Source organism: Neovison vison, chromosome 4, assembly GCF_020171115.1.
Source record: "Neovison vison isolate M4711 chromosome 4, ASM_NN_V1, whole genome shotgun sequence".
NCBI classification, from domain to species: Eukaryota; Metazoa; Chordata; class Mammalia; order Carnivora; family Mustelidae; genus Neogale; species Neogale vison.
The window spans coordinates 182,253,961-182,278,790 of NC_058094.1; the positions used below are offsets into that span (position 1 = coordinate 182,253,961).

Genomic DNA, 24,830 nt, shown 5'->3' on the forward strand with positions numbered 1-24,830 from the left:
GGGAGCCGGAAGAGAAGCCGCGGGAAGACAGCGTTCCTGTATCAGGAAAGCCAATACAACACACTCAGGAGATGTGAAAAGGGTGTATCTAGAAGGACATAAAGAGACACAAGGGATCAAGAGTGCCCAAGTAGGGAGAAGGGAGGAAGTCTCATAGGCGTCAAATTTCAGACGGGCCTGGCACTGCTGGAGGGAGCGTTCTCCCTGGCACCCTGACTCCCTTTCAGAAGACACCCCTCACCCACTGGTCTCCCTTTGGTCACAGCAGAGGATCCTCAGGATATTAGAAGCCATGTCTTTGTACAAGAAAGATACACACATACAAGTAGCAAAAAAGGCTCTTCCTTCACAGATTGTGCCTGTGCAACAAGAGGAAATGCTTCTTTCCTTTCTCATCTTTGGTGGTTTCCTCATTCCTCTAAGACTGACAGAAATTCAAGCCCTTGAAGGGAAGAGTGACAGGCAAGTCCAGCTTGTCCCATATGATCGAGAACCACTGAATGTAACCCTAGTTTTATCAACATAAGAAAGCCTTTGTTTTGTCCACAAAAATAAACTCATATGGAGCATGGGTATGGGTTTTCATCATTCCAGAGATACAGTTAAAAAGGTGATAAACCAAAAGCTGTTTATTACATTCCTGTGCACAGTTTTTCAACCTCACCACTACTGATATGTGGGGTCAGATAATCCTCTGTTGTGGGGGGGGTGCTGACCTGTGTCCTATACGATGTTCAACAGCACCCTGGCCTCTACCCACCAAACATTTGTAACATACACACAACCAGGTGTGGTGACCAAAGAAAAATGCCTCCCAACACTAAATCGTTAAACGATTTGGCCTGAAGGCCAAAATTTCTGATGGTTGAAAACCACCCACTTTTATACCAAGTTGTAAAAATGGGTTAGGCTATCTCTCTACCAATAGACCTATGTTTTTCGCACATACACAGGTATTTTGGGTCTTAATATGTGTCAAACCATCTCTGGGAATGAGTTCATTTGCAATGTCAGTGACAGAGAAAAGCTACATGACAGGCACAATTCCAAAGCTCCAGCCATGTTATGCAACAGGCAACATAAACAGCATTCAAATCACAATTATATTCAGCAAAGATAAAAATATGAACAATTAGGTGTGTGCCAGGACCCTCATTTATAAACAGTTCCCTTATTTTCTAGAGCTTCAGATAATCCTCTTGGCAGAGTTCAGAGCTGAAACCACCCCAAATTTAACTCTAATCTAGTTATCTACTTGGGAAAAAAATGTTTATAATACTGTATATAAGGTACTGGGTCACCACACTTAATAACTTCACAATTCAGTACCACAGTTTAAAAAAAAAAAAAAAGATGCCTGCCAGCAGGCTACCTGAACAAACAATGTTAAATGCTGAATATATGTGGTTCTGTGAAAGTCAACTGGCATCTTTCCACTACATTCCAAAGAAGGTATGAGAAAAATTCTTTCGTGAAACCAGGACCAACACTGATATTAACACCAGAGACTGCGGAGGCCCCTGTAATCTTGATAGTAGCCTAGTAATACAAATGATGATGATTCAGTAGGGAAAAAAGCTAAAATGTATTTTGAGGGGGGTTGTGATCACTCTCTGATTAAGTCAGCATTCGTGTCCACTTGCTGGAGACTGCTTCAAATTTAAGGAATGTAATGCTATTCTTTTTTACATGTAATAGTAGTTTTCATCGAAAAAAAAATTTACAGCTGCATTTTACTTTACATTCCATTTCTGACACAGACACTTTGAATGAATACATTTAAAACATATTTGAATGACCAAAGGATAAAAATATCCTTTGTTTCTGGCTCAGAATAATTCAGTCTGTCATCATGGGGGGAAAAAAATGAATTAACACTTAAAAAATAGGTTAATGGAATTAGAAATTTGTCTTCCTGTTTCATGTTGCCCTGTCTTCCAGTCTACTTGGCAGAAGAGTTTCAGATGCAAGTCCCCTGAAAGCTAAAGATTTAAGAGGCTAACGGGCAGTTACTACTACTCTTGTTACGAGGCCGATTCGATTCAGTCTATCTCTTTAAAAAGGCTTATTGTTGTTGCTGCACAATTTCCTGACTTTAAAGTGGGGGGAGAAATCAAGTGACGCGGTCACCAGAAGAGAAGAGCATGCTAGGCTGATTTCTGCAGCCATTCCCCAAGAACTGCTGTCTTCTTTCAAGATTCAAAAATCAGGGGCATCTGGGCACCTGGGTGGCTCAGCGGGTTAAAGCCTCTGCCTTTGGCTCAGGTCATGATCCCAGGGTCCTGGGATCAAGCCCCACATCGGGCTCTCTGCTCGGCAGGGAGCCTGCCTCCCCCTCTCTCTGCCTGCCTCTCTGCCTACTTGTGATTTCTGTCTGTCAAATAAATAAATAAATATCTTTTTTAAAAAAGATTCAAAAATCATACAAAACCGTTCTTCCGTATTTCTAGTGAAAAAACGAGCACCAACTTTGGAAATTTGGGTGAAGCCGAATGAACTCAGGACTGTTACAAAACTGTGTGACACACTTTGATCAACATACAAGTCGTGCCAACACAAATATGCCATAGTAATGTCACTGTGAGAGCAAACCTGAGTGGGCCAGGCAAAGAGGCGCCAAGACATTAAGGATGTCAAAGCGTTAGTGTATCTGAAGAAAAGCCAGACGCCTTTCCCCAGAAATGGCACGCTTTCCTCTCTTCTGCACATATGCATAAATCCCCTACACACAGAGTCTTACAAACATACTCTTATTCTTTGGCGAAGCTACTTAAAAATTAATGAACAAGAAATTAAAGAGAAACGACTGTTATCAAGTTCGAAGACCCTCCCTGAAAAACAATCACAAGGAAAACATTCACACTCCCAGAGAATTCAACACGTTTCCAGGGATATTTCATAATATGATTTTTTAAACAATGTTCCCTTCTTATTACTGAGACTTCAACACTGAAGGTTTATTTACATTCAAAAATACCTATTTATTAGAATAAGAGCTTTAGTTTCTCAGAAAAAGAATTCTGTGACTTAAAGTAAAACGTTGAATACTTAAGATTTTCCTTCAAACACATTTGTATGCTTCATCTTCCAACGAAGAGGATTTGTTTTCGACTATATAGAATGGACAGAAAATTGTGGTAGTATTAATTCATTCTTGGAATTTCACCAGTCAGATCTCAGAGATATGTAGTTCTTTGCAAAGAACTGGAAAAATACCAACAGTTTCTGAATGTGTTCTCTGCTCTTTCACTTTCCTCCCCCTCCTCTCAAAACTATATTCGTCTCTCAGGGAAGTGGAAGCAGCTCCCTCCATGCTTACCCTGAATGAGAGATCCTTCTCTAAAGAAAGAAAAGTGACTTCCTAGTTTTGGATATTTTGTCAAACAAAACCTCAACAGTATTTGTCTGAGAGACAACTTGAGGACTTCCACTAAGAAAAATCCCCTCCGGGGGTGCCTGGGTGGCTCAGTGGATTAAACCTCTGCCTTCTGCTCAGGTCGTGATCTCAGGGTCCTAGGATGGAGCCCCCGATCGCATCGGGCTCTCTGCTCAGCAGGGAGCCTTCTTCCTCCTCTCTCTCTGCCTGCCTCTCTGCCTACTTGTGATCTCTATCTGTCAAATAAATAAATAAAGTCTTTTTAAAAAAAAAAAAAGAAAGAAAGAAAAATCCCCTCTGTAGTGACTGGCTCAGCCTCGACAGACTTGAACTGTGCAGATGTTGAAGCGGCTCTCACGGACACTAGGGAAGAAAGAAGGAGACATTCCACAGCTGCCTACCCAAGCCTCCTTCCCAGGGGCACGGGAGCAAGCTCTATCAAGCTCAATCACTTTGTACGGCAACTGGGATCCCAGGCAGGGGCAAGGAATCCCAGAGCAGCTTAGATTTCTTCCAGAACCTCAGCAATAAGTAAGACTACTTAAAGAGTAACCAGTTATTTCCAACAATTATGTGGCCCCAGGCCAAAAAAAAGGGATAAAGTAGAACATCTGTGGTGAGGGAAATAAAAGATGTATCATATTTTTAAGATTTCAAGCTACTTAAAGAAGGTCTTCCTTGGACCTTTGTTAGGAAGAGGACTATGAATATTCGGTCTTTATTCCTCACCAATAGTTTTTTGGAGGGTGGGGGGCAGCGTGGTGGAGAGAGGATGGTCAAGCTGAAGAAACACAGAACTTAAAGAACAGTCAGTCCAACAACTGTAATGTAACCCCTTCGCTGCAGGGTTTTAAAGGAATAAAAGATGTATGAGAGTAATATGTTCAAAGGTCCTACTTTCTTCCATTTTACCTTACTATACATTCTCACAAGCTCTTCTGAACATTTTCAAAACTAAAATAAATGTGCTAACCATAGGGTGTAACTAAAACCAAGCAGTCAGAAAATATTCTTCCCGACTCGAAGATAACTAATGCTATGGCAGATGCCATTTCCCTAGGATCAATCAGAAAGGAAGGAGCTATAAACATACAGTTCCTTTAAAATAACACAAAGGTACAGATTACTATTCCCCACAAAATTATGCTTTTACACTAATCATCTTTGAGGGGAGTGAAAAACAATATGTAGATGCATATTTCAGTAGTTTTTGTAGTGCCTGAACTTATAATACCATTACATTCATTAATTCTTACTTGATTAGAAAACCGTTCTTATACTTTCATATAAGCCCTTGCAAGAATTTACCAGACACAGTAATGAAAACAATAACGATGATGTTAGAATTTTCGTGGGCTTGTTATGATTCAAGCACTGTGCTGAGAGCTCATTCCCTCCATCATGATATTATCACCATTTTAGTGATGAAAAAAAGAAGAATTTTATAGACGAAGATGAAGAATGATAGGCCAAAGAAAAGAAAACTTTTAAGGTCATTGCGCTGGTACATGGGACAGCCAGAATTTAAATTTTTGACTCCAAAATCCATGTGCTTTTTATTACTATCTCTACTGACTCCATTGAAAATTATATCTGTATGTTAATTTGGAACATTCTGAGTATTTTTGAAATCAGTTTTAAAGGTTTATACTATGTTGTCAAATCATTCTATTCAGGGCGCTGGGCGGCTCAGTCAGTTAAGTGTCTGCCTTTGGCTCGGGTACAATCCCATGGGTCCCAGGATCAAGCCCCACAGTCAGGTTCCCTGCTCAGCCGGGAGTCTTCTCCCTCTGACTCTCACTCTGCTCATGCTCTCTTTCTCTCAAATAAATAAATAAAATCCTTTAAAAAAATCATTCTAATCAGAGAAAAATAGCTTCTCTGCATGAGATGTTGGTTAAATCTCACATTGCTCTTAATCCCTCTTTCTTCTCTAACTATTTATTTTTTTAATAGACAGAAAAAAGCTCATTTCAACCTACCGTATTAGTAATGCAATGATTCCCTGAATGTGTTCATATTCTAGGTATCCTAAGTCCGTGATACCTATTCTGTTTTAGCTTAACCCTCAAAAATACAAATCAAATAGCTAATAGACAATTAATTTTATGTTACAGAACATATACTAAGGCATATTAACGCTAAACAATGACAGAAAATGTAGAATAAGAAAACTTGTTCACACTGATGATAAAATATCAAGTGAGAAAACTTCAAGCCTCAAAAGGCCTTTGTTTATGGTGCAACAATATTCCTCCAAGACAATGCAATACACCACAGCAAAAAGGAATATATGAGGCAGAAGTTGTTGACATATGGGGAGTGCACAGAATTTCTGGTTAATGGAAATTCCAAGATATATAAATAAAAGATGATGTGTGAGTTGGTGGAAAAAAACTGTAAGGCAAGTCAATTTTTTAATTAAAAAATTATGTAGCATAAACAATGCTAATGAGCCAAAAGTCTCCTGAGATTAGGACTGTATCTGCTCCATTTTAACATTCCACTCACTTTTCATAAGTGTACATCCACTCACTTGAAATACCTCAAGCAGAACCCCTTTCATAAAATAGGTTTTTGAGGATTTTCTTTGTCCGTGTTTTTAATAGCTCACCATTTCCATTCAAGTTGTCAACTTGATGATATATGACATTGCGGGGGAGGGGGGAGCCCTAAAAATCCTTAAATGAATCACCAGATGATAGATACCTGGGAGTTCTTCATAAATTTCATCATCAGTTGGTTGGCTGCTTGCTGGTGGGCTGCTGGTTGGTAAGGGATGGTCAACATCATCATATAATTCTCCTCTTTCATCATCGTCTTCAGGAATAACATCAGATCCCATGTCTGAAAAATAGGTTGCATGAGGCAAATTTTTTAAGGATGCAAAAGAGGTTTTCAAAACCCTATTTTCTAAACTGCTGCAGCCCAACAGAGTCACAGGCTATATATTCTTAACTTGAAGCATTTTCCAAAACTGATTATTATATAAATATGTGAATTGCGAAGTTTCCAGTTGGTACTTATAGAAAAAAACACTTTAATAAATCTGAAGTAAACAGTCTGTATCAGGACTAGCCATGGTACTTGGTCATTCTCATAGGAGTCATTAATGTTCCATATATGAAAAGCCAAATTCATTCAGTTATTCAATATTTGCAGTGACTAGTTCCACTGATTGCTCTTACCTTGTAATACAAATTTCAGCTGCTGTACCCATTCTTCGGCATCTTTGGGAGAAGCTGCTGTGAACTAATAAAAAATAAACAATAATAAGAAAAATCACCACATGGAAATGAAAGGTATGTCGCATTCTTATCACTTCTTTACGGCCATTAGTAATTCTTTTCATGTCTGGTACTACTTTTCTTGCAAGGATGCTTCTTATAATGTACAGTTAATTTTGACAAATTTACGTAATTGAAGCAGAGGATGATGGATTTGAAACTCTGATCAGCAGCTGGCAGCTGTGCAGAAAAAAAAAGCTGCTTCTCTTCATCAATGTCAAAGACAGAACTGATGAACAAAATTTGCCCTTGACAATTAGAAGACACCCATGAATTTCTTTAGACTGCCGGGTACAGTTTTCTTAAAAATGTTCTTGTCAGATTCCAACACACTACTTGACAACTTAATTAACTGGCTTTCAACTGCAATCTTAGATATTTAAAACTTATTAAACATACATTCCATATTGATGCTGGCTGAGAGCTCCTGAATCACAGAGCTGATATGTGCTTTTACCTTCATTTGCTCCCACAACCCTAAGCAATACAATATGTATTAACACGCTGATATTTTTCTTTTGATAATTTTACTCTTTCCGCAATGTAATTCTTTTAAGAAATCACACAGTGCTATTAAAATAGATAAAAAATACAACATGTGAAGTAGTTGATAAATTACATATTCGTTGTTCTCTTTCGAGAGAAGATATCCCTTGAACTAATATGAAATTTTTTAAAAAAAATCTATTTCTTCTTATATGAATGTTCATTGTATAAAATCAGTATCTTTTATTAATATTAACATGTCAGGGAGATCTGTTTTAACAAGACATTAATGTCTTTATAAATGAAATCATCAAAATGTTTTATCAACTTAATTTCCAAACAACACAAAAACTCCAACCTGATAGATACGTTTATCAGGAGCAGAGATTTCAAAACAGCAATCTTTCTTCCCATCCTTCCGAAGGGTGTTATTCATTCTGACATTGTAACCATCTATTGAAAATTCACCTTTCTGTTGCTTGTCTGTGGAAGATAAACTGAAAGTTAGAATTTCATTTACTGCAGTGAATATAACTGCTCAATCGATTATCTTTTATTTAGATTTTCTCTGTCAATTCTTGGAAAGGGTATTTTTTTGTCATATTGTTTTCATAGTATTTAATGTTCAAATAATGTTTCTAGATATCACTTCTAATTCTAAAATTATAGAAGTATTGGGATGGTAGGGTTCACAAAGGATATCTTAGGGAATGAGAGGAAGAGGTCCACAGAAAGCCTGATTCAGAAGGAAGCATGAAAATACGACACTTGGGGCGCCTGGGTGGCTCAGTGGGTTAAAGCCTCTGCCTTCGGCTCAGGTCATAATCTCAGGGTCCTGGGATCAAGCCCTGCATCGGGCTCTCTGCTCTGCAGGGAGCCTGCTTCCTCCCCTCTCTCTCTGCCTGCCTCCCTGCCTACTTGTGATTTCTCTCTCTCTGTCAAATAAATAAAAATCTTTAAAAAAAAAAAAAGAAAGAAAGAAAATACGACACTTTGTTGTAGGGAAAATCTAAGAACTGGAACTCAGAACTTGCTGGACAAACCCACTCCAAATTCTTGACTGTCTCAGAGTTATAAGCCAGAAGGAAAACATGGAGCCGAAAACTCACTGGGCTTTTCTACCACCATCACTTCTCATTACCACCTTCCAATACCCACCTCCAAAAAAGTCTCTAAAACACAGCACTTCTTTTAAAAAATATCTCCTAAGTTGGTACAATCTGAACTGTAAATTTAAAAAGCAGAGTCAAACAAAACTAATAAGTATAAAAAGCTATGAGGGGAAAACAAAGTATTTGGCTGGAGAGAGGAGGGAAAGCAAGAAAGGAAACTTCGTTGCTAAAACAAAACCAAAGAAAAGTCGGTTTCTTAACCAGTCAGTGAATGGGTAAGCTACAAAACCATGTCTGAATCCCACAGGATGAGGAGGCAAAAGAAAAAAGACAAGTTGAGCTTTTGCCAGATATTATTTTAAAGACAAAGGAGGACTAGAGCAAAGGACTTAATACTCTGAAAGTGAGATAAAATTAGTCAGCTTTCCAACTTCTTCCAGTTATTCCATTTTGATAGAAAAGCTGCACCACTAAAAGTTTCCTTCTAGGTTAACCTGCAATTTCAGGATCATGAGAAAGGGCAACTATCTCTTTTATTGAGCTCAGGGAAAATCTAGAAATGCTTCCTATCATGGGTGGAAGGTTCTTTCAACTCTACGAACCAATAAAAGATTTATCTCCTTTTCTTAAATACACTAATTTAATGGCTGAAGTAACATACAATTTTAAAAAGTTACTGAAGGACACCTGGGTGGCTCACTTGGTAAAGCGTCTGCCTTCAGCTCAGGTCAGGATCCCAGAATCCTGGGATCGAGATCCACATCCAGTTCCCTGATCAGTGGAGAGTCTGCTTCTCCCTCTGCCTGTTGCTCCCCCTGCTTGTGTGCTCTCTCTCTCTCTCTTTCTCTGACAAATAGATACATAAAATCTTAAAAAAAAAAAAAAAAGATTTTTTTTCAAAATACCAAATGAGAAAAAAAATCTGAGTTAGAAATTCCTAATTTAAATCTGAACACTCTAATCATATTAAGTCATAATTTACATCTCTCCATGATCTAAAGATTAGAAATCTGACTTATGGAAAAAGCCTACAATGTATTTTATGATGTTCGGAAAAAAAACAAAACTCAGACCAGCATTTCCCAAAGTGTGTTTTATGGGATATTAATAGGTTTCTATGATCAAATAAGTTTGGGAAATCCTGAATTATAAAGAGTTAACCAGGTTTTGTTAACCCAGGACTTCTTGAAGCTCTTAATATATTTACATATTGATTGCACTTCTATGAGAAAGTTTTATTTTTTCCAAAATGCTTTGTCCATGGAACCCTTTATTCATAGAACATTTTATGGAACTGGTACTTCCAGGACATATTTCTCAAGATATCTGATTAGAAAAGTATTACCGGGGTTAAGTATTAAAATAATAAATGGTTAAGCATTGTTGCTTAAACTTAAATTCTCAAAGAAGACTAAGTCATTCATCTACTCATTGAACAAATCTGTATCGAGCATTTAAAACAGGCGAGGGAGGGCGCCTGGGTGGCTCAGTGGGATAAGCCGCTGCATTCGGCTCAGGTCATGATCTCAGGGTCCTGGGATCGAGTCCCGCATCAGGCTCTCTGCTCAGCAGGGAGCCTGCTTCCTCCTCTCTCTCTCTGCCTGCCTCTCTGCCTACTTGTGATCTCTCTCTGTCAAAAAAATAAATAAAATCTTTAAATAAATAAATAAAACAGGCGAGGGAGCATTACAGGTATGGTGAGACAAAAATCTAGTAACACATCATCACACCTGTCCCACCTTCCCACTGCAACACACACACACACACACACACACACACACACGATACAAATGTAAGTGCTCCAGGAATATTACTCAGTGGTCCACTAGACGGCCAAAAGATTTAATTTTCATTACAAAAAATGGCAATAGAGGCCAAATAGAAAAGCCACACAACAATTTTAAGAGATTTCTTTAAACTTGCACAGAAAAAAGGATTTTCAAAGCCCAGATGAAAGAAGGAGGCTCCCTTGTTGCACAAGGCCTCAATTGCTCTAATCATTTGGTCCAACTCATCTAAAGCCCATGCTTCCTATCTTTACTCTGGGTCTGAAATTCTTGGCAGTGTAACATCAGTGGGGATGGAAATGAATAAGGAGTGGTTTATACCTAGAGATGTAAAATCGGCACTATGAGTTTGGAAGAATTGCAGGGAGCAGGAAACTTTCTTGTGCTAGATCATCTAGAAATCAGACAACTAGGCCGCCAAATGAGGTGACCTCGCCTTGGGCTAGCAGATCCACTTTAGATGATACCCCAGAAAGTGCTGTAGGGCCATGTACCAGATCTTCTGTTAGACTCTAAGAGGAGAACCTGAGCAGCCTCTAGTCAGATGAACCAGAAAGAGGCCATGAATCCAATCTAGAGGTAAGTGCCCCAATTACAGAGACAAGGATATTAACATCCAAACATAAGTCAAAGAGGAAAAGCAAACAAAGGAACAGAGGTGCCATAAAAATACTATGTGATACAAAAACTTAGTATTCAAGATGTAAAAAGCAAGAGCAAAGTAAGAGAAACAGATATAAACAATTGTTCTGCATCCTTTATAATGTAAAAAAAAAAATCTAAAAGAGATGAAAGATAAAACAATGTAATATAAAATAAAAGGGGAGATGGCTGAGACAGATACTGGAATGGAGTTGGTAAATAAGGGGGAAATGCTGTTTAAGGAAATGAAAATGCAGCAGCAAAACAAATGATTTATTCAAGTAATAAGTTGAAAATATTGAACATTGTTGAAAAATCAGGTCAGATATACCTAAAACTTTCTACCCCAACAGGTAGGGGGAATAAAAAGAATAAAGGGGAAGAGAAAAGAGGAATATGATGGATATGGAAGACTGACAAAAATAAAACGTAAGAAAAATGGGTATTCCAGATGAGTGACAAAAAACACAGAGCCAATAATCAAAGATTAAAGAGAAGAAAACTTCATTCAGAAAGACTTAGGTCTACAAAATAGAAAGTGGTATTTTCTAACCAAGTAAAACTAATAATAAAAAGAAACTAATACCTAGACCTATTCAACTGATAGTTGAATATTTGGGAATAAATAACCATATATGCATCCAAGTGAGGGTACAAGTATGAGACCAGAAAGGTTGAAGAGAATGGAAGGAAATTCATAACTCTTTCTTTTGCAATAGCTTTTGCTATATAGCTTTTGCAAATGCATGACCATTAAGTAGACTTTTTTCTTTTCTTTTTTTTTTTAAGATTTTATTTATTTATTTGACAGACAGAGATCACAAGTAGGCAGAGAGGCAGGCAGAGAGAGAGAGAGGAGGAAGCAGGGTCCCTGCTGAGCAGAGAGCCGGATGCGGGACTTGATCCCAGGACTCTGGGATCATGACCTGAGCCGAAAGCAGAGGCTTTAACCCACTGAGCCACCCCGGCACCCCAAGTAGCCTTTTTTCTTATTAGCCAATGTGGGATAGAAAGTTCAAGACATGAAATGGACATAGAGACAGTTTTGATTAACTCTTCTCTCTTCACATTAGCATCTCCTCCAGAGAGATAAAAAGGAGAAAACCATAGCATTGTATGACAATCCATAATAATTTATATATAAGTTAATTCCATAGTGCCTTCTGGGATAGTATCAAGGATACTTGTTGGCTTGAGACAGACTGTTTAAAAAAAAAATAGTAACACGCTAATCAAATGGGAAATAAAGTCATGTAAGTAGATTTATCCAAAACTGCAAAAGACTAATAAGTATTGCATTTAAGGGAACTTCCCAACTAGAAGCTTATTCCTTTAAGTGCCAAACATCTGTAAAATGTTAGTCATTATAATAGAAATCTTTCTGAAAGATATACTTCCCTGACTTCTCAAACAATTCTCTTAAACATAACATTTTCTTGATGATTTAATAGCTTTAATTCAAGTATTTAGCTTTTATGTTATAACACATTGATACCCTCTGTATTTTTAAGGTGTTTGTCCCTCCATTAAATTTCCCTCAGCTTCTTTTTTCACACTTTAGTCTTGCCTATATCATGTTGTTCAAATTTAATGTCTACAGAACTGAAGTCTGCCAGGAGAAACAAGATAATAAAATCTATTAAATAAGTAAATTAATTTTACACAATTCTAATTCAGTATATTCAAGGTAAAAAGGAGCTGGCTTTAATCTCTTACAAAATAAAATTCGTGCAGTTAATGATAGCTATTTCCTTCTACTTTTTCACTGCCTTTTAGGTTCACAGCTGTGTTTTAGGTTTGTGGGGGTTTTTTCCATTTTATTTTATTTTATTTTATTTTATTTCTTTTCAGTGTTCCAAAATTCATTGTTTATGCACCACACCCAGTGCTCTATGCAATACGTTGCCCTCCTTAATACCCACCACCAGGTTCACCCAACCACCCACCCCTTCCATCCGAAACCCTCAGTTTGTTTCTTGGAGTCCACAGTCTCTCATAGTTTGTCTCTCCATCTGATTTCCCCCAACGCACTTCTCCTCTCCATCTCCCAATGTCCTCCATGTTATTCCTAATGCTCCACAAGTAAGTGAAACCATATGATACTTGAGTCTCTCTGCTTGACTTATTTCACTCAGTATAATCTCCTCCAGTCCCGTCCATGCTGATACAAAAGTTGGGTATTCATCCTTTCTGATGGAAGCATAATACTCCATAGTGTATATGGACCATGCCTTCTTTATCCATTCGTCCGTTGCAGGGCATCTTGGTTCTTTCCACAGTTCGGTGACTGTAGCCATTGCTCCTATGAACATTGGGGTACAGGAGGCCCTTCTTTTCACTGCATCTGTATCTTTGGGGTAAATACCCAGTAGTGCAATTGCAGGGTCATAGGGTAGCTCTATTTTTAATTTCTTAAGGAATCTCCACACTGTTTTCCAAAGTGGCTGCACCAACTTGCATTCCCACCAACAGTGTAAGAGGGCTCCCCTTTCTCCACATCCTCTCCAACACTTGTTTACTGTCTTGTTAATTTTGGCCATTCTAACTGGTGTAAGGTGGTATCTCAATGTGGTTTTGATTTGAATCTCTCTGATGGCTAATGATGATGAACATTTTTTCATGTGTCTGTTAGCCATTTGTATGTCTTCTTTGGAGAAGTGTCTGTTCATGTCTTCTGCCCATTTTTTGATGTGATTATCTGGTTTTTGCGTGTTGAGTTTGAGGAGTTCTTTATGGATCTTGGATATCAGCCCTTCGTCTGTTGTGTCATTTGCAAATATCTTCTCCCATTCCATGGGTTGCCTCTTTGTTTTGCTGACTAAACGTTTCCTTTGCTGTGCAGAAGCTTTTGATCTTGATGAAGTCCCAAAAGTTCATTTTCGCTTTTGTTTCCTTTGCCTTTGGAGACATATCTTGAAAGAAGTTGCTGTGGCCGATGTTGAAGAGGTTACTGCCTATGTTCTCCTCTAGGATTTTGATAGACTCCTGCCTTATGTTGAGGTCCTTTATCCAACTCAAAGATATCCTTTGAGTGTTTATCTTTGTGTATGATGTAAGAGAATAGCCAAGTCTCATTCTTCTACACATAGCTGACCAATTTTCCCAGCACCATTAATTGAAAAGACTGTCTTTTTTCTAATGTATATTTTTTCCTGCTTTGTCGAAGATTATTTGACCATAGAGAGTCTGTATCTTGGCTCTCTACTCCGTTCTACTGGTCTATGTGTCTGTTTTTGTGCCAAAACCACGCTGTCTTGGTGATCACAGCTTTATAGTAAAGCTTGAAATCAGGCAACGTGATGCCCCCAGTTTTGTTTTTCTTTCTCAACATTTCCTAGCAATTCGGGGGTCTCTTCTGGTTCCATACAAATTTTAGGATTGTTTGTTCCAGCTCTTTGAAAAATGCCGGTATAATTTTGATTGGGATGGCACTGAAAGTATAGATTGCTCTAGGCAGTATAGACATCTTAATGTTTATTCTTCTGATCCATGAGCATGGAATGGTCTTCCATCTTTTTGCATCTTCTTCAATTTCTTTCGTAAGTGTTCTGTAGTTCCTCAAGTACAGATCCTTTACTTCTTTGGTTAGTTTTATTCCCAGGTATCTTATGGTTCTTGATGCTATAGTAAATAGTGTTCTAGGTTTCTTAAGTACCCAAAGACAACTCACATTTCCTGAGCTCCTTCTGTAGGCCCAGAAATTTAATAACTTATCTCATACATACCATGAAATAATTCTAAGAAAAAGAAGGTATTTATTACAATCCCAGCACTGATGGAAAAACAAACTTAAAACAACCAATTTGCTCAGTCACATAACCAGTAGACTGTAAAATCCAGGACCCTCACATAAGTGATTACAAAGCCTTTGTTTTTTTGCAACCATTTCACACTGCCTCCTAGAAAGACGTTTCTCCAAGTATATTTCAAGAATCACCAACTACATTTGATCATACATGCCAATTAAAAATACCAGAAATGGCTACTACTCTGTACTTGCTTATGGAACTCTCTCAGGGTGGGTCCGGGAAACCAAAGTTTGGGCAAGTATCCTAGGTGATTCTGATACACACTAATGTTTGAAAAACCACTGTTCTAGAACATGCAATTTATGAAATCTTGGTAGAGATGAACATTATCTTGCTTTCCTCCTGCAACTTGGGTCCAACTTTCTCAGCTTGCTTTTTGGGCTCCTCTACCTTTGTCTATCTCTTAAACAGACATGATGCATCATATTCTAAATCTTCCTCTCTTCGTGCTTCACAATTTTCACTGGGCAACCTTGCCCAATCTAAGAATTAAATTTCTACCAGTATCTTATGATTCATAATTCCTTCTTTTTAGTTCAGCTTCAGGATTTTATATCCAAATCTTCATTTGGTCACTACACACGTTTCACTTCTTTAACATCTTATGGACACAATAAATATAACAGTCCCACAATGGAGATCATCTTATGCCCTCTCCCACAACACTTGTGATCTTTCTCATTATCAATCTCCTTATCAATCAATGGCACCTCCATTAACTGAAAGCTCCAACCCAGAAAACTGAGCATCATTCTTGGTTTCTTCCTTTCTCTTCATCAACCGCCTCACATTCTCTCCCTCTAACCCACTGCCATCTGTTTTTCCAATAAGTCCTATTTTTCTTGCAAACATGCTTGCTTTTCCTCTTTTTCACTGGCTCTCAGAAAATATGCTTCAGGGGAGCCTAGGTGGCTCAGTCGGTTAAGTGTCTGCCTTGGGTTCAGGTCATGATCCCAGGGTCCTAGGATTCAGCCCCACATAGGGCTCCCTCCTCAGTGGGGGTCTGCTTCTCCCTCTTCCTTGCCACTTGTACCATCTTCCTTGTTCATTTGGCTTACTCTTCCTCTCAAATGAATAAATAAAATCTTAGAAAAAAAAAAAAAAGAAAGAAACTTTTGGTAACATCCGCTTCTTATATTTAAGATGGCCTTTCTCCTTAGCGAATAACTCTTGCTATTTCCATAAGTATTAATGCTTATTAGTAGGAAAAAGGAAAATATGCCCCTTAATACTAAACCTTTCCATTAAACTTCATCAAACTGATTAACAACTTGCTTTAGGCCCTCAGGTAAAGATATATGAACATTTTTCCTTGTTTGTACAGCTCCCAGAAATACACATGCCAATGCTAATTCAGCCACTTGAAATATACTTCTGGTGTTTTGAGTTATACCGTGAGGAAATATCAAATTATTACTATTTTAAGTGAAAAATACTATATGCTATATATATATTTGTTACTTGAGGGCTCCAATTGGCTCTGAGTAATAAACACAGGCAATATTTATGAGTCCAAAGGGAAACACTTTAGTTAGAATTAACAGTGTGGTTTATATGATCTGGTAGCAGGAAATTTTAGGTATTTCCAGAACCTTTTTTTCCCCCTTAAAAATAAAAGCACACTGCAAGCATAAAAATCAAGTGGTATTTGTACATATTTTCAACCACAGGTATAAACTTGGTTAAAAAAACAAGGCAATATGAGGTAGTGGTAAATGGAGAATAAATAAATTACAGGCATGTTGTAGAATGGGAATTTAAAGCCCTGTTTTTTGGTGTTTTGTTTTGTTTTGGTTTGGTTTGGTTTTGGCTCTACCTACTGTTTTCTTCTACAACTGAAAATCAGATCATTATGATATGGCCTATTAGACTAACATAGCATATGGCCATTGTTAGGATAAACATTATACAGAGGGCCTTACTATCCTACACATATGATCCTCTTGGAGCCTCCCAAGATCGTTAGAGAATAGACAGCACTCCTGCTATTCACGCAAATGACAGGGGATAAAAGCGTATGCGAGAACCTGCAGCTCCATCACACGCAACCCACGCTGAGCAATCTCCCTGGGCTCTCAGCTTCGGCACACGTCTTGCTTCCAGTCTCACCTCCTCCTCACAACTGTCAACATGACTTTTTTTTTTTTTTTAAGATTTATTTGACAGAAAGAGAGAAAGCGCACAGAGGGAGAGAGGCCGAGGGAGAGGGGAAAGCAGGTTCCCCGCCTAGCAGGGAGCCTCATGCCCCAGGGCTTGCCGGGACCATAACCTCAGCCAAAGGCAGATACCCAACTGACTGAGCCACCCAGGCACCCCTCCACAGTCGGAGTCGGTCATGCCAACTCCTCACCTTCCACGATTGCAAACATTCACTGTGCCTCACAGGAAAGGCCAAACTTCTGCCTGGGGCATGGAACAACCTGACACCTCCCTTCCCAGCTCCCAAGCCTTCATTCACCTACTGCCCCAGCCTGCTGGCTCCTGCCTATCCTCCCATTTTATGAGTCCCCTGTGCCCACTCCTCCAAGCCAATGTATTACACCACTCTGCATTAAGGATACCCGGCACATAGGTGCTCAAAGAAAACCTACCATCTATAGATTTATGTAGATACACAGCAGTACACAGTTTGACCTGAAATATGTCTATTTTCAATCTACACATATCTCTGATCTATAGATATACTTTTAAATCAAACAGTGTGCTGTTTTATTGCAAGCCAACCTGACTTGTCATATATATGTCATAGATATGTCACAGTTTTGGTTTTTTTTTTTTTTTGGACAGACATCCAAGCTAGCTTGTTTTTTCTTAATTTTAATTTAACTAGCCAACATATATAACATTAGTTTCAGATGTAGAATTCAGTAATCCATCAGTTGCGTATAACACCCAGTGTTCATCACATCTCCCTAATGCCCATCACCCAGTCACCCCACCCCTCCCCCCTCCCCTCCCCTCCAGCAACCATCAGTTTCTTTCCCATAGTTAAGAGTCTTTCATTGGGGGCACCTGGGTGGCTCAGTAGATTAAGCCGCTGCCTTCAGCTCAGGTCACAATCTCAGGGTCCTGGGATCGAGTCCTGCATCAGGCTCCCTGCTGAGAGCCTGTCTCTCTGCCTGCCTCTCTGCCTGCTTGTGATCTCTCTCTGTCAAATAAATAATCTGTCAAATAAATAAATAATAAACAATGTCAAATAAAATCTTTTAAAAAAAATTCAGTTCACCCATTAAAAAAAAAAAAAGAGTCTCTCATTGTCTCCCTGATTTCTTCCCATTCTGTTTCCATTTTCCCCTCCTTTCCCCTACAATCTTCTGTGCTATTCTTACATTCCTCATGAGTGAAAGCATATATATATAAAACAGCTTCTTTATCCATTTACCTATCAGTGGACACAGGTGTTTCCATGTCTTAGCTATTGTAAATAATGCTGCAGTGAACACAAGGTGTCTATCTCTTCAAGTGTATATCTCTTCGACTTAGTGTTTTTTTGTTTTTTTTTGTTTTTCAGATAAATACCCAAAAGCGGGATTGCGGGATCATAGGGTAATTCTATTTTTAGTTTTTTGAGGAACTTCCATACTGTTTTTCATAGTGGCTGCACTAATTTGCATTCCCACTAACAGTGCACAAGTGTTTCCTTTCCTCCACATCCTCACCAACACTTATTATTTCTTGCTTTCTGACAGCCATTCTAACAGCTGTGAGGTGATACGCATTGTAGTTTTGATTTGCATTTCCCTGATGATGAGTAATGCTGTACATCTTTTCAGGTATCTGTTGGCCATCTGTGTGTCTTCTTTGGAAAATTTCTATTCAGATCCTCCGTCCATTTTTTTTTTAAGATTTTAATTTATTTGACAGACGGAAATCACAAGTAGGCAGAGAGAGGAGGAAGCAGACTCCTGCTGAGCAGAAAGCCCGATGTGGGGCTCGATCCCAGGACTCTGGGATCATGACCTGAGCTGAAAGGAGAGGCTTTAACACACTGAGCCACCCAGGTGCCCCCCTCCACCCATTTTTTAACTGGGTTTTTGTTCTTGTTGTTGTTGTTATTGAGTTATAAGAGTTCTTTATACATTTTATCAAATAGATTATTTGCAAATATTTTTCCCATTCAGTAGGTTGGCTTTCCTTTTGCTGATGGTTCTTTTGCTGTGCAGAAGCTTTTTAATGACATTTTCCACTTATTTACTTTTGTTTTTGATGTCAGATTCAGAAAATTATCACCAGGACCAAAGTCAAGGGGATTACAGCCTATGTTTTCTCTAAAGAGATTTATGATTTCAGGTCTTACTTTCAAGTCCTTAATTCATTTTGAGTTACTTTTTGTGTATGGTGTGAGATAGTGGTCAAGTTTCATTCTTTGCATGTGGCTGTCCAATTTTCCTAGCACCGTGTTTTGAAGAGGTTGTCTTTTCCTCATTGTATATTCTTGGCTTCTCTGCCATAAATTAATTGACCATATATGTGTGGTTTATTTTGGGGCTCTTTACTCTGTTCCATTGATCTATTTATCTGCTTTTATGACAATACCATACTATTTTAATAACTATAGCTTTGTAATATAGTTTGAAATGAGGGAGCATGATACTTCCAGGTTTATTCTTCTTTCTCAAGATTGCTTTGGCTATTTGTTGTTTTTTTTTTGTAGATTCATACACATTTTAGGATTGTTTGTTCTATTTTTTTAAAAATGCCATGGGAATTTTGATAGGAATTACACTGAATCTGTAGATTTCTTTGTGTAGTATGGATATCTTCTTCAATTTCTTTCATTAATGTCTTATAGTTTTCAATATACAGGTCTTTTACCTCCTTGGTTAAATTTATTCCTAGATATTTCCTTCTTTTTGATACACTTATAAATAAGTTTTTTTTCTCTTTCTATTAGTGTACAGAAATGCAACAAATTAGGTCTAATTCTCTAGTTAGATTTATTATATTAGGTTTATTATATTATAGGTTAGGTTTATTATATTATAGGTTATTTATTTATTATTTATTTATTAATTATTGTTTATTATTCATTATTTATTTGTTTATTATTTTATTTTTTGTTTATATATTTATTATATTATAGGTTATGTTTATTATATTTATTATATTAGTTTATTATATTATATTATATGAGGTTTATTATATATTGAAAAGATACTACAATAAAAAAATTGTAAACACATGGTATAATAAATAACTATTGATGTACATTTTTAAAGACTAGATAAGACCAAAGCTACTTGCAGCTGCCACATACTGTATGGCAACTGGAATTTTCTTTAATTGGGGAGTGGAGGTAGGGGCAACAAAACCTGCTGAGTGGGAATTAAAGAGATACTACAAACTAACCACTTCTCTCTTAAAAGTGGGAAGAGATAAGGTTCAGAATCCTGATTCAAAGTCATACAGAGGTTGAACAAAAAATACAAGACAAGAACCATGAGTTTGGAACAAGTTCCTAAATGGGCTACCATTTTCAGGCACTTTGGAGGGGTGGATAACAACCAAGTTGTAGAAAGAGCATGGCTTTGGAGCTAGAAAGTTCTGCCCTAAATCCTTAATAGACTCTTAGTAGTAGCCCTATGAGGACCTTTCCTGCCTAGCCTAGCTCAGTGTCCTTCTAAACGGTCCTTCCCACCCAGCCTCTATTCATTCAAATTCACCCTCCACAATCCTATCGCTATTACTTCCTCAAAACCAAATGTGGTCATAGAGCCCTATGCTTAAAGGTCATGCAAAAGATAAAATATTTGCAAGGCCCTTATTCTCATAAGGCTCTTGAATCTGATTCAAACCCATTTCTTTAGCCCTGTGGGTCCCCTTCCCTCGCTCACTCTGTGCTCTAACTTGATTCCAACTCTGGCATCATCTGAGGCCTTTTACAGCTCAGAATCTCTTTTGTTCCCCTGCCTGGAAGGCCCATTTTACCCTTCTTTATCTGACAAACTCCTAGTCTTCCTCGAAGGCCCAATAAAGAGTCCTCTCCATGAGGAAGTATTCCCTAATTCCTTTAGGCAGTTAGCTATTGTCCCTTGTTATCCAAAGGTCTCCTATTTAAATCACGCACTATACTGCATTGAGATGATCCGTTTACCTACTCTGCCCCCTCCTCTATTCCCATGACTTCCCCTTCCTCTTACGGACACCCACAAAACTCAGACTGTGAGTATCTCTACGGCAGGATTATCTCCAGATCCCCAGTGCCTAGTATCTACCAAGTATCCAATAAATATTTATTCAATAAAAAAGTGAATAAATGAGTGAGTGAATGAATGGCTATCTTGATGGCACCCAGAATAGCTAAAAATCTAAGAAGTTTGATGAATAGGATTTGTGACAATCAAAGGAAGAAGAAAGATAAAAGGATGGATGTGATTTCATAAAGTGACAAAATATATATGTATATATTACTTAAGGGCTACAAATGCCCATGAATAATAAATACAAATATTATTTATGGGTACAAAGGTAAGTGCATTATTTACCCCAGAGGCTGGAACTACTCTTTCTAAGCCATTACTATCCTGATGGGTCAAAATGTTTTTTTGGCACACACGGTAAGTTATAAAATGTGAGCTATGCATCTGTCAAACAGTAACAAAGAACAGTTTAACCCAGTAAGTGGTATCAACTCCTTCTGTGCCTCTATAATCCATTTATCTAAATCCTACTTAGTTGGAGGATTACAGTTCTCATATATCTAAATAGCTCTAAAGTTTAACCAAATAGTTCATATGTATAGTAAACCACGCTGTACAAATCAGCTATCTGGTTTCACAAAAGAAAGTAAAAGTTTCACAAGACATTTTCCTAGAAAGAAAAGGATACAAAGGAAGGAAATTAGAATCATGCCAAACAAGCAATTAAAAAGTGTCCAAAGATAGGTTTTTTCCCTCCCCCCAAATCCCCAAAAGAAGAACTGGCCAAAAATTCTAAAGGAAGCAGCCAAAAGAACACTAAAAACAGGCGTGAACTCTCAGTGGAGACTTCAGAGTAACAGGGGAAAGTTTTATGGAAATATACACCAGATCCTCAAATATCTACATTAAAAAAGAACACTAGAATAGTAATTTCTTATAAAGTGGTGGCAGTACAGGTGGCTGAATGTTCCACAAAATAATTTGAATATAAATTACAAAGAACATTCTTACCATAAGTTCTCATCAAATAAGAACAGAAATAGCAATTTAACTAATGCCCCCTGTAAAATAACTTGAATTTATTTACTGAAATAAACATATTTATTTGAAATAAATACAAATATCCCTTAAATTTGGGGAAAAATCTTGCTAATCTTTGACCTAAGAGTTGTTATATATCAGCGAGAACGAGGAGTGGACGAAACAAACATTAGTATTCACTGAGGCTTAAAGAAATTAGAAATGAGAAACCTAACTGAACCAGAGTCACAAGGATATGAAACCTGCTTCCCCTGGTCTTATGAAATAGAGGATATTTCCTTGTGGAAAAGTTAGATCCTGATCTCAATTCACAATGGTGTACCAAATTATATTTGTCATAATAATGCATGTTTATGACCTATGGTAGTCATAACTGAATTTTGGCTTAAATTTTCTGACAAAATCACCTACTTACCCTGAGCAGAATAAAGAAGGCTGCCTGTTGAGAGTTATTTCTAGTTTACACTTCACTGTTGCCATTATTACATTTGAACATATTGTAAATCCGTAACAGACTGCAAACTAGCCATTAAATTAATTCTTTATTTGTTAACTCCAATAGCCAAAAGGGAAGACCAACTTCTAGCATCACCTACGTAATACAAATTTATCTGAAAAGTGTAAAATGATCATATCTGCATGTGTAAAATAATCCTATCATACAAATTTATCTGAAATGTGTAAAATAATCCTATCTACATATCTAAGGAAAAAGCCCCAAAACTGCAAGTGATATCAAATGAAACATAAATTTCCAAACAATACCAATAAGTAAACAATTCCATAGGAAAGCTTGTATTCAGTGATATTGGACTTCTATGTCCTTTCTGGAAATGAATGCTAGTGATTTCTATATTACCTTTACTTTACAATATTCAGGTTCTGACCTGCTGTTCCTAGAAAAAAGAAAAACTAAGAAAGCTAACATTCCTTAAATTTTTCAGTATTTTATGGCTTTATGTGTTCAAATACTGAGCTTGAAATTCTGTGGGCTCTGAGTAAGAGATGTATGAATCAGCAAGTAAAGTTACAAAATGTATCTTTCTGTTTCGGTGTTAACGGTTAGAGCACGGACTCCACCATTATGCCTAAACTCAAATCCCACATCTGCCACTTACCAGCTCTGTGACCTTGACCAAGTTACTTAACCTCTCTGTCCTCAGTTTTCTAAACAGTAAGACAAATAGAACTAATAATAGTACCTCCCTCACAGAGTTGGGAGTTTAGACCAGTTAATACAGCTGCAGGGGTCAGAACAGGAATCTCTATGGAGGTGTCTGCTGTTGTTATTGAAATCCGTGAAAGAAGCTGAGGAAGGTGTGGCAAGGATTTCATTTTATCTAAAGTTTTCTTTTAAAAATATCTGAAAGAAGGGGCACCTAGGTGGCTCAATGGGTTAAAGCCTCTGGCCTCAGCTCAGGGCATGTTCCCAGAGTCCTGGGATCGAGCCAGGGTTCTTTGCTCAGCGGGTAGCCTGCTTCCTCCACTCTCTCTCTGCCTGCCTCTCTGCTTACTTGTGACCTCTATCTGTCAAATAAATAAATAAAATCTTTAAAAAAAAAATCTGAAAGAATAAAATACCTTTTTCTCCCTTCAAAACTCTCACAGCCCTAATGGTCTTGACTTTTCTCGAAATTCTATGATAACTTGGATGATAAATATTTCCTAAAATGAAAAGCCACATCGATTTTCATCTCTTTCCTAATTGTGCTAACTTTAAGGGCATTCTGGAATTTGGAGCATTTGGCAAATAAATAAAACTGTAAGTTAGTCTCAGACTATAATTATTAAAATTCTCAGTTATTCTTTCTCCCATTGTCTTCAGTTTACTCTGTTGCTAAAATGGGGGTATAAAATGGTCCTTAAAGCCCTCCTACAGCAGAAGTTGATGACTGAACAACAATACTACCTTTATCACTTCCATAATAATAGAACACTGTTTTACTGAGAGCACACCAGCGTTTCTGCCATTCAAATCCCAGGAAGCTGTGATCTACAATAAAGGAGGAAAAGGAACAGATAACACACATTACACATACAGCATAAATGTAACGTCATTTCCTTATTATAAAAGGAAAAGTTTGTTGACCTGATTTCTAAGATTTCTGCTAGCTCTAAAATTCTATGACTAATTCACTTGTATCTTCTTCTCCAAGAGACAAACAAAAACAAAGTTAAAAGGAATAAAGTGACGCAGAGATAGGACTGCTACACTTGGGGCAAACACATTTTCCTGACAGGGACTGTCCAAAGGACATGTGATGACACAGCTTTGAGACAATGGATTCATCTGAGTCTCATTTTTTCATCTGTTATAAAAGGGCCGGGGTGGGTGGGGGGGTGAGGAGTTGACCTAGACTACTTCTATTATCTCTTTCAGCTTTAAAATTCATCTAAGAAAACCAAGCAACTAAGAAATGGAATATAAACAGAAAGGCCCAAAGGGACTACTCGTGAGAAAAGCAAAATGGTAATGAAGAGGCTTCCTGCTTTCTGTTTCCCATGCAGTAACATCACCTCTGTATTTCATTTCCATTATATATTGGTGCTGAAAGAGTGAGACCATATGGTCAATTCCCGATTATCACAGCCAATGGAGAGGAACACTGGATGGATAACAGAAAATGGCAGACAATACGCCAGGCTTGATCAGAACCACAGCAGACATGGTGTACGCCAGGTCAGGCACAGGGTAACCTGCTGCTCAGCCGGGAGGGAGAACAGTGAGAAATCCCATCCTTGAGAATACTGTCATGGCCCGCAGCCTTCCTCTAAGGGGCAGGAAGCAGGGCCCGAGTCATTTACAAATAACCAAGACTGGCAACTAAACAAACACCTGACCAAATGTGTTGTTAATCAAAAATTGGGAGCTAAAAACTATATTGTGTGGCTGGAATAATGTTGTTCCGATTTTCCTACAGTTTTAAAACCCTTCAATCCCCTAAAGAACATATTGCCTCCATATGTATACTGCATACATGTTTTATATAAGGATAAAGCCATTTTTAGATTTTTCAGTAGAATCTTATAGTTTACCTTTTCTGCGTTTTTCAAGGTAGCCAGCCTTTAAAACAAAAGGAAGGTCCTGCGCTGCAATTGGAGGAAACTGGTTTCCTGTGGGAAGTAGAGGAGGAAAAAGAACTAGTGAGT

At 37.9% G+C, this 24,830-nt stretch overlaps 1 protein-coding gene across 3 annotated transcripts in view; it reads right to left on the minus strand.

Annotated features, from left to right (window-relative positions):
• Positions 1-24,830, minus strand: part of SKAP2 (src kinase associated phosphoprotein 2) — a 170,067-nt gene that overhangs the window by 48,616 nt on the left and 96,621 nt on the right. For all 3 annotated transcript variants that reach the window (XM_044246264.1, XM_044246261.1, XM_044246263.1), the window contains exons 5-9: positions 24,717-24,794; positions 23,590-23,673; positions 7,508-7,632; positions 6,565-6,628; positions 6,086-6,223 (exon numbers count right to left, since the gene is read on the minus strand). In XM_044246264.1, coding sequence (XP_044102199.1) covers positions 6,086-6,223; positions 6,565-6,628; positions 7,508-7,632; positions 23,590-23,673; positions 24,717-24,794 — 489 coding nt within the window. The remainder of the gene's footprint in view (positions 1-6,085; positions 6,224-6,564; positions 6,629-7,507; positions 7,633-23,589; positions 23,674-24,716; positions 24,795-24,830) is intronic.